Below are 10,981 nucleotides of genomic sequence, written 5' to 3' on the forward strand. Positions count from 1 at the left end.
GTTTCCCTCTTTTTCACGCAAGGAAAATGAAAAGAAAAGAAAAATCGCCCTCTTATCTAAATTTGAAAAGTAGATCTGGTTTGATTGTTTATTGTCACCTGTAATCGTAATAAAATAAGGTATGTAATCCCTCAATCCTATCTACATTAGAAAATTACATGGGCCAGATCACTAGAAGATGCAAACAACCTCGATAATAATCAAATTACATTTGTAAAATAGCTAGTGTGGTACGATTGAACAAGTTGGCATTAGTTGAGATGTATGTAATTTGGTCTAGTCACTTACGGATGCAAAAGAAACCTAAATAAACATGATAAAAAACAATCAATCTATTTTCATGATCAAGGTCCATTACGATTAATCCATCAATAGAATCTCATTACGATTAAACCAATTTTAGTTATGGATTAGTAAACATGACCTAAGTTTAGAATTAGAACAAACTAGGGTCATTTGGTCTCGCTATGTAGAGTTAATAGGAAGTTTGAAGTTAATTTGTTGGACTAAATTTGCAAAGAGATTCTCGATAAATGTGTAAAGTAATCATAGTTATTGAAAGGTAGAGATGGAAAAGATAAGGCTCCAAAATAAATATGAAAAATAAAGAAGGATGAGATTAATCCATAAGTATGGAAACTAAAATAATGTCAACTATTGAAGTTGGAAGTTGAGTTGTTTACACCAACACCGATAAAAATAGTGAGTGGACCAAACTACAACTAAGATTGAAGTGTGCAGAAAAGGGCATACCGGCACAAGTTGGAGCTGAGTCCAAAGAGCTGGCTCGGCTTGGCATAAAGTCCCACATGTGCCGAAAGAGAACAAGTTGGGGTATCAACAAAAGAAATCCTTTGTCGGCCAAACAAGCAGGGGCCCATCTCCCTTTCTACACCATCAGTTCTTTTGTCAGTATCAGGCAACAGCTGATAGGGCAATGCCATCAAAGCGTTATGTACTCTTTTAAAACTTAGGAAGGCATCCAAAGTTAAGAAACCCAAAAAAAAAAAAACAGTATAACTTAGATAAAGAAGTAAGACAAAAGATTCAAAAGCATAACAATAATTTCACCATTTTACTTCACATGGATAAGTGCTCCATGTATGTAGGAGCATTGAAACTTAATGGTTCGATAGAGAGAAAGAGAAAGAGGGAGGAATCACAAAGTAAATACCGAAACTTGATATATTCAAATACAGAATGGGGGAAATTAGAGTTAAACAAAGAAAAAAAAAAAGTTACATCTATGCACCATCGGGCTGGATGAAGGGGTTAGCAATCTCGTCTGTTCCATCAACTGGAGACACCAGCATCACAGCAGTTCCCCTGCACACCTGTGAAATGAATTAATCATACTGAGGTTGCTAGATAATACTCAAGAAAAGAATCTATATGAACTAAATAGCACGCCTTAAATAACACTTGTTTTCTTCTTCTGCACATGCACAAAACGCTTAAGAAGAGCCCAACTTTGACTAATTTAAAATTTTCAACAAACTTTCATAATAAAATAGTTAACCATGGCCTAACCCATAAAATTACAGTAATAAAAAGAAAAAAGGACAGTAATATGAAGCACGCAAGAAGTTTCAAATGAATGAGCATTAGCATAAAAACGTTTCAAGTCAGTTTAACATGTTTAACATGGTGCAAGTGGACAGCAGGGACAGCAGGGAATGCACAGTGCAAAGTACATACAAATTATTCAAATGCCAGAAACAGGCGCGGTCAGAACACACAGGCGTTTTGTCCTGTCCTTAGAGGAAGTTTTCAGTCGGAATATCTCATGATAGCTACTTTTTTCTTTAACAATAAATAATAACTCTGAAAATTTCAAGTTAACTAAGACCATTTGATCTGTTTAGAGCACAGATAATTGCAGTTGTCAAAATGAAGTCCAAAGCTGCATGCTTAGACAATAATACTATTCAGAAAAATTGATAAAATTCTTCATTGTATCCAAGGCTTTGATCATAGTTGCTTTATTTTAAACGATGATGAAAATGTGTAGATAGTAAGAATCGTACAATTAGGCCAAGAGGCCTGGTTTGATCTGTTGTCTTCAATGGATCATCAGGATCTACAGGAAAACAAAAAGGAAAAGGAATTAAAACGACAATCAATATTATCAAAATTTCCGCCAGTGCCACAAAAGCATCAAGAATCAGGTATAAGGACAATCTTTAACTTATTGTTCATTGTAAAAAGGAACTAATAAACAACAGTAAAAGGTCATTATTATCATAGAAGAAATAAACATGACTGACTAAGGGTCTGACGGCTCATTTTGATCGACTTATGGAAAAGATATTTTTTAAAAATCTCATTTTTATTTAAACCATTTTAATAAAATCTATTTAAAATACACTTGAAAAGCTATTTTGGATGGTTGCCTAACACTCACATCGTTTCCAAAATGACTTATTTTTTAAATAAATTACTTGAGATTATATTCCAAACACACCCTACGTCGACGAAAGAGAGTTTTAGGATTAAGAAAATGGGGCACAGGGCAAAAATCAAACGATTGAAACATACAACCACCAAGCTAAAGCAGCTGGATTTTGGAAAATAAAAAACCTTGCCTTTGGGTAGGAGCCTTTTTGTTATTGTGCAATACGAACTAAGTTAAAATATCATTTTGGTCCATGAACTTCAAGTCTCATTCCATTTTAGTCCACATAACTCCAAATGTCAAAATTTATTCCATACAGTTCCAAGTTCAAATAAATCTTAAAATTAATCCCAACAATAGCTTAGTGCTAACCTTTTCATAAAGAAAAAAATAGTCTGTTGAATGAAACTTAATATTTTTATTTTACCAAGTTTGATAAAAATTTACTTCAAATAAATAGTAGACTATATTTCTAATTAATTGAAAGTAGTCCAGGGATTATATTTGAATATTTGAAAGTATAATACAAGGACTAAAATGGAATAAAATAAATCCTAGAGTATAAGGACCAAAATGATACATTAACCAATGATTGATGCAAATATAAATTGTTGCTCGAGAGCGAAGCCTACATTAAATTTCCAATCTTGTGTTTCCTAAACTAATTTGCAAGTTCATACTTGGTGATAAGGCATCCCCTCCACAAGGAAGGGTTATAAAAAGACCTTCCATTCTAAGCCAATGGTGTCTAAAGATCAGTTAAAAACAAGAAATTTTAAGGATCAAAGCTTATAGGGAGGAACTTTGGAAGGAGACAAAAAGATTAGGAAGACAAGGTTTGGAGCTTGGATAACTTCTGAGAGCAATCTAGATATGCCCTCTAATTTCTATACTCTTCCTGATAGGCCTTCAACAGTCAGAGCGTATCAGTGTGTAAGGGGAGAGGAAATGTGAGAGAATAATGTTAGTTGGCGTGTGTCGTACTTGGGGGGGGGGGGGGGGGGGGAGAGACATGGGTGAGGTAGTTAACCATATCTTGAGTGTACATAAGCTAAATAGTTGCCGTGGACTTCGGTAGGAAATGCTAGACGGGAGGTTCTTGAAACTTCCCTTGACATGTATCCCCAGACCCCACTCACTAAAGATGTGATGTTAAATAATCTAGAGGTTAACCACCGGTTTTTTCAAAAAAAAAAAAGGAAAAAAAGGGAAAAAAAAAGGAAAAAAAAGGAAAGAAAAACAACAGTCGTAGCTCTTTCTGATTCTAACCAATTGAAGTGCCTTATAGTAACCTTATTGACCTATTGGAGGACAGGATTGCTTATCTTCCTCTTTTGTCCATGCCTATTGATTACTTATTATTATATGTATTGCACACACATACATGTTCAATCAGAATTTCATTTATGCCTATGGATTGATTAATCATCCAGTTAGAAGTTACAATAGAAAGAAAAAAAATGATGGTTTTCATAAATTAGAAAGACTTCTTATAAAAGAAACTTGTTATGAAACCAACTGATATGGATTTGCACATATTTGCAACTTTTATTCAAGTGAAATCTCATAACAGCATATGGGCATACAAATAAAATCCAATTTGATGTTATGCAAAGGTCTGCAAGATGATAATGCAAATTGAGCATGCTAATCTATGCAATAGCCTATTACAATTTAAAATATATCCAAGATTCAAAATAAAAATAAAATAATATAATTATTCATATAGTTCATCATATCATTGTCATGTATGTTTTCCTATTGAAAGGAAGAAAAAACATATCCATTCAAATTATATTTAAAAAAAAAACATGCAAAACAAAAACAATGTTTTACATGAAAGGTTATTTATCACGTCACCACATATTAATTAGTTAAATCAACAGAATAGAAACCTGTGTCTATTTTAATACAAAAACTATATATGTATATATGTACAATAGAAAACTATTTTGCCTGCCTTTGTTACTGATGAATTAAAATTTTAATTTGTCTTTCATCCAATATCAAATGATTCTCACACTAACTCTAATTGTTTCTCGTAAATTTAAAAAAACAGTCAGATAAAGAAAAGTGATGATAAATGAGAAAAGCAATAAGAACGATACTAATCAATACTCAGTGAGCTTTCAGTCTAAAGGCCCACAAAATTCCACAAATCTCATATATTCATTCTGCCAGAATCCAGTTAATTGGTTACCTCTTAAAAACTCTATAGCTTCATCCAGCACAAGGTTTAGCAATTGATCATATCCTTTGAGCGTTCCAGTAACTGTACATGGAAAAATAAGGTTCACAGAGCAATTTTCTCGCATTTAAAAACATAAAGAAAGCTCCATATAGAAAAACAAAATCAACATGGAACATTAGATTATATGCCTCGATCCTCTCAACAGCAACAGACAATTACTTGGATAAAAGGCTTACGAATCGGGAAGTAACAAAGCGCAAACAATTGTCCAGTAATACTATAAGCATAATCAGTAGAAATAACCTTGTCTACCGCCAGTAAGCTTCACTTGGACGCCTTTGTCTACAAACTTAGCCAAATCCAGAACAGTTTCTTTTCTTCCAGACTGATAAAAGAAAAGATACGAATAGCACAATATACTTCGTAATCAGCCTGCCATAATCAATATTCTAATTGAAGAAATCATTAAGAAATTTACCATCGCGCAATCGTTTTCTCAGTTCCTCCGTAAAATTAAACGCCCCAGGAACCTGAAATATCCAAGAAATGAGACAAAACGTTACGAGCGAAAAAGTAAATTCCAACTGCTGATCGATTAAAATAAACTCGGGGAAGTTAGGGCATTATATGCATCAGGAAATCAAATATTGAAGAACTGGAAGCTACATTGAGTGTAAGAAGAGTGCAGAAAACCGAAATTTGTGCGAAGAAGGAGAGTGAATTGAAGCTTACTTTCAATGGAAGTGATGAGGAGCGGAAAGAATGTGCCCTAGATTTGCTCGTTGAGAGAAATGGTCGATGGCGGGAAAGGTAACCCTCCAAACCATAGACGGTTGGACTCTGGCCCAATTTCTCATCCGGCCCGATCCTGTGATCATTAAACACAAAACAGTTTTTCTAGAAATAAATAATTCATTTATTTATTTGAAACGACAACTTGAAGGAATTGCGATCGGCTCACAGCTCGGAAGAAAGCGTGCGGCGAAGCTACGCTTCCGCTCCTGAGAAAGACAGCATACGGCTTGGGCAGAAGGGTGCGCGCCTCGCGGCTCAAGCGGGAGGGGGCGCGACTCACGACTTAGGCGGAAGGGCGTGGCTCACAGCTAAAGGGGTGCGGCTCACGGCTGAAGGGGTGCGGCTCACGGCTCAGGCAGAAGGGTGCGGCTAACGACTCAAGCAGAAGGGGCACAGCTCACGGCTCAAGCGGAAGGGACACGACACACGGCTCAAGCCAAAGAGGCGCGGCTCACGACTCAAGCGAAAGGAGGGCGGCTCGCGGCTCAAGCGTAAGGGGCGCGGCTCACCGACTCAAAACTTTATAAACTTATATAGATTATTATAGAAATTTAAACATTGAAATAAAGAGATAGATCTTTCATATTTTAACCTTTTTATCTCTTAAAATATTTACGGTTAGGTTAAAAAGAGCGGTGAGAATGTAACTAAAAGATAATAAATAATTAATATTTTTTATTTATTTTTAATAATAATAATAATACTTGAATCATTCTAACTTTAATGTGTGATAAGTGATGTTTTTTTGTTTTACTTTTAATAATTAGATCATTTTAACTTTAATATATTTACCCATTTTTGAGAAAAAAAAAGAAAAAGAAAAAAAAAAAAGAAAGCAATTCTCTACCCCACCCACATACTCAATGAAACTTAAAAAAAAAACTAATTAAGTTTCAAAGTTCTGCACATAAAAAATTTATACTATGAAAGAGGTAAAAGATAAATTTAATTGGAGGAGCGCGGCTCACGGCTTAAGCGGAAGGGTCGCGGTTCACGGCTCAAGCGGAAGGGCACGGCTCACGGCTCAAGTGGAAGGGGCGCGGCTCACGACTTAAGCGGAAGGGGCGCGGCTAACGGCTCAAGGGGAAGGGGCGCGGCTCACGGCTCTAGCGGAAGGGGCGCGGCTCACGGCTCAAGCGGAAGGGGCGCGGCTCACGGCTCAAGCGGATGGTGTGCGGCTCACGGCTCAAGTGGAAGGGGCGCGGCTCACGGCTCAAGCGGATGGTGTGCGGCTCACGGCTCAAGTGGAAGGGGCGCGGCTCACGGCTCAAGTAGAAGGTGCGCGGCCCACGGCTCAAGCAGAAGGGGAGCGGCTCACGGCTCAAGCGGATGGTGTGCGGCTCACGGCTCAAGCGGATGGTGTGCGGCTCACGGCTCAAGCAGAAGGGGCGCGGCTCACGGCTCAAGCGGATGGGGCGCGGCTCACGGCTCAAGCAGAAGGGGAGCGGATCACGGCTCAAGCGGAAGGGGAGCGGCTCACGGCTCAAGCGGAAGGGGAGCGGCTCACGGCTCAAGCGGATGGGGCGCGGCTCACGGCTCAAGCGGATGGGGCGCGGCTCACGGCTCAAGCGGATGGGGCGCGGCTCACGGCTCAAGCGGATGGGGCGCGGCTCACGGCTCAAGCGGATGGGGAGCGGCTCACGGCTCAAGCGGATGGGTGCGGCTCACGGCTCAAGCGGATGGGTGCGGCTCACGGCTCAAGGAGAAGGGGCGCGGCTCACGGCTCAAGCCGAAGGGTGCGGCTCACGGCTCAAGCGGAAGGGGCGCGGCTAACGGCTCAGCGGAAGGCGCGGCTCACGGCTCAAGCAGAAGGGGCGCGGCTCACGGCTCAACCAGAAGGGGCGCGGCTCACGGCTCAAGCCGAAGGGGCGCGGCTCACGGTTCAAGCGGAAGGGGCGCGGCTCACGGCTCAAGCAGAAGCGGCGCGGCTCACGACTGAAGGGGCGCGGCTCACGACTCAAGCAAAAGGGGTGCGGCTCCCGGCTCAAGCGGAATGGGCGCGGCTCACGGCTCAAGCGGATGGGTCGCGGCTCACGGCTCAAGCAGAAGGGTCGCAGCTCACGGCTCAAGCGGAAGGGCGCGGCTTACGGCTTGGCGGAAAGGCGGCTGGGTAGAAGGGGGCACGACTCACGGCTCAAGCGGGAGAGGAAGCGGCTTAAGTTATGGCGCGGCTCACGGGTCGGTGGAATGGCGATCGGGTCACAGCTCGGCATGAAGGATGCGGCTCGGAGATGGAAGGAGATCGGGTCACGGCTCGCGGACGCCATGGCTTTGACGGAGAGCGCAGCTTGTGAGAGGAGACGGCTACTGGCGCAGACGAGGAGGAAAAGCTTCGCGCAGCGGCTGGGCTTCCTCGGACGATCTGCTGGGCGCGGCTGAGGAAGAAGAATTCGACGGACGATCGGGTGGGTTGCTTTCAAGTGAAGAAGAAGACCTTTCTTTCTTCTTTTATGAAGCAATGGGGAAGGTGAGGAAGAAGAGGACAGAAGTATGGATGAAACCCTAGAGAAGAGGCGATGATGGTGGCAATTGGTTCTCCCTATCAATTTCTTTGTTCCTTTCTTTTCCCAATTTGAATTTGCCGCTCCGTCTCTTTTTATTATTCTTTTAAATCAAAATTAATAAAAAGTCTTCTTTCAAATAAGCCACATTAATTTTCGATTATTTCCTTTTTCTACCTCTCAACTTTCCATATTCTCATTTGTTGTCAACTGAATTTATTTTTATTCTAAAAAAACCTTAACTTTATTTTCTACATTATATATTCTTTTTTTTTATGAGATGCATTGTGTTGAATTATACACGTGATGCTATATTATATAAGCCAAATTTTAATGTTGTTGCGTCAGGGAAAAATTATAGTCTAATCATATTAATACAAAGTAAAGTAAATTATTAGGACAATACGGATCATGCCTTTGGTGCCTCTACATGAGCTTCGAGTAACCAAATATGAACTGGTACCATAGGCACTTTGACGGCGAAAGAGGCAAAAGAAGCAATCCATAGAAAGATTTGGCGCCGCTCACTAAATTCTTTGGTTAATGAGATTTGTAAATCGGTGGTTCCTGTTTGGAGAAGAATCAACAGAATAGCTAATAGCATCAAAACGGATCCCGAACCCGCTTTGAATGTGAAAGGGAAAGATCGAACTCAGTCCAGGAAGGCATAGGTTAGTCTTTCGCTTTCTTCTTCATTCTTTCCATATTTCATTCATCTGCAGAAGTACAAAAGCAGAAGTACACAAAGAAATAATGGGATCACTCGCAGGAAGAAAAGAAGGTTGGCGGGAGGTCTGAAATTGAGGCCTTTCCTTTCGAACTCACCCATGCGTGGCGAATGAGATCTGAGGCGTGGGCATGTCTTTCTACCCTTGAATCTTGTGAAAAGCAAGGGTAAAGAATTACCGATGATCAGACAAGAAAAGCGGAGGCCTCTCCTTCAACCATCTATGATTTATGCAAGAGTCCCTCCTTTCAGTCGAGACCTTGTTTATTGATCTTTCTCGTTCGTAAACCTTGCACAAGATCTCATTCCTTCTATCCTTAAATATTCATATTCTAGGTTTCCTTATTCATTGAGGACCTTTGTTTTGGAGGGATCAAGACGAGCGAAAGGGACTTGACTGTAGGAGAGGCTCAATGCAATATGAGTTAGGACCAAAGAATTTGGAAAGGACTTGTTTATATCAATATTCACTTCCTTTTAGTTCTTTCTATCTCTCGCTTTCCCAACTTTCTCTGTTGATACCAAGATGCTTTCTAACCTCTTTTAAATGGAAAAAAGTTTGTTTAAAAGTATGTGTTTTTTTTATATATATTGCTAATAATCTTTTTTATACTAATAACTATAAATTATTAATTATCTTATACTAATAACTATAAATTATTAATTATCTATTTTTTTCAAAGATAACCCATAGTATGAAATATAATAAAAATAAATCATAAAATCACTCCTTCATCTTAACGTCATGAAACAAGGACAAAGACAATCTTCAAATCAGACCAGTTAAAATGTAATTACCATAAGTAGCAATTAATTGAAATCACCATAATAAAAATATTTTACTCACTATTTGTTGAATAAAATATTTTAAATAGGTTATTCTTGATATTACTCTAATGACTATTGGGTATACTTACCTTAATCAATCATACAATACTTCAATACAAAAATATCTATTAATTAGTATAAAGAATTGACTTTTGTCCATTTTGGTTTTTGTCTCAATGGGTTGGCTTGAACGTAACTTGATGCTCCAATGGTGTAGCCTCAGCCATTCTCATATTTTTATATCGTTGTCTATCATTGCAAGTTTGAGAGAATGATATTTTTCAATTAACATAATAGGCTTTATATAGAATTAAATTTGTAGAATGAAATGAGACCTTAGATGCTAAAGTTTATTTATTTATTATTGGTGTGAATTGCCTAATTAACGTAGTTAGTGGATAGTTTTGTAACGATAAAAAAATCAAATAAATATCGTTCTTATTTATACCTATAAAAAAACATTCAAAAATATAATAGAAATTTGAAAAGTTGCTAGTGGAATATAACAATAAAGAAAGTTTAGTTTAATAATAATATAATAATAAAAGCACGAAAAAGAAAAGGAAAAGAAAAGATATCTCCCTGATAAATCCAAATTTACATGTGACTTAACACTTTGATCTTCATTCATGTCCATCCGATGATTTAGTAATTGAGTTGTGCTTCAAAGTTGATATTTTCATGAATTTTGGTTGAAGAGAAGAACTTTCCCAACCTTTTTTGCCTCCATATAGTTGATTGCTTCTTCTCCGATTCTTTTCTTACCAACTAATGTTGATAGCAAACTTTTTGTTTTTAGTTATTGAGTTGATAGATACATATATTGGATTAAGTGATGCTCGGTCCACCTTTTGTTTTTTTCTTTCCAACCCTGTCATATCTCTAAAACCAAACTACCAACAATATTGTTGAACATCAAACTTGTCTTGGCTTATTGTTGTGAGAATGAGAGAGAATATGTACGTATATAGAGTGAGAAATACAAGTGTAATTAAGGAAAAAATGAATGGTAGAGAAACTAAATGGTCTAAAAAAAAGTTTAAAAGAAGTTTTTCTTCGATCTAAAACTATTCCACTTCACCAGAATAATGAAATACTTTTACTTCACCAAAATAATGAAATACTTTTACTTCATTCTTAACATAAAATGTCACTATTTTCCAAAAGAAAAAAAACTTACTACTTCTCCATCGCAAAAAAATAATGACACATTGCAACATTTAATATTGGAATTAATTTTTTTCTTCTAAATGTAAACTCCTCCATTTTCTTAAAAAACAAAAAACTTTAAACTTCTTCACATCATAAGAAATAAATCAAACCTACTAATTATTTAAAAATTGAAATTAATTGAAATAGACAAAAAGATAAAAACCACATAAATATTTCAGACTCAATTATTTAAATATAAAAACCACAATTAATTGAATACAAACTTCCAATAAAACCAAAAGAAGAATTGAAAAACAATACTAAATGCAAGTGCATAAAGGAGAGAAAAAAATCTCTTCACTTATAGGTTTATATATATATATATAAGTATT

General features: G+C 37.9%; 1 protein-coding gene across 6 annotated transcripts; it reads right to left on the reverse strand.

Annotated features, from left to right (window-relative positions):
• Positions 1-591: 591 nt before the first annotated feature.
• LOC103504523 (sm-like protein LSM7) lies at positions 592-7,933 on the reverse strand. 6 transcript variants are annotated; one of them, XM_051083156.1, is made up of 7 exons: positions 5,319-7,933; positions 5,065-5,116; positions 4,890-4,971; positions 4,596-4,667; positions 2,028-2,080; positions 1,243-1,334; positions 592-885 (listed from the first exon to the last, which is right to left on the reverse strand). In XM_051083156.1, exons 2-6 carry the CDS (start codon positions 5,065-5,067, stop codon positions 1,245-1,247), a joined length of 300 nt encoding a protein of 99 aa, XP_050939113.1. In that variant the 5' UTR covers positions 5,068-5,116; positions 5,319-7,933; the 3' UTR covers positions 592-885; positions 1,243-1,244. The 6 variants fall into 6 exon arrangements, with proteins under 6 accessions (XP_050939113.1, XP_050939110.1, XP_050939112.1 ...); XM_051083153.1 differs by having other exon boundaries at positions 592-889; XM_051083155.1 differs by having other exon boundaries at positions 592-926.
• Between the last annotated feature and the right edge of the window lie 3,048 nt (positions 7,934-10,981).

This window comes from Cucumis melo, chromosome 4 (assembly GCF_025177605.1).
Source record: "Cucumis melo cultivar AY chromosome 4, USDA_Cmelo_AY_1.0, whole genome shotgun sequence".
Classification (NCBI taxonomy): Eukaryota; Viridiplantae; Streptophyta; class Magnoliopsida; order Cucurbitales; family Cucurbitaceae; genus Cucumis; species Cucumis melo.

Bases quoted from the DNA above. Each gene is read 5' to 3' on its own strand.
- LOC103504523 (XM_051083156.1), bottom strand. The intron at 4,668-4,889 runs GTTATTTCTACT...TTCCATGTACAG, and splicing joins GCTTACTGGCGGTAGACAAG to TTACTGGAACGCTCAAAGGA. The intron at 1,335-2,027 runs GTACGATTCTTA...TTCATTTCACAG, and splicing joins CCAGGCCTCTTGGCCTAATT to GTGTGCAGGGGAACTGCTGT.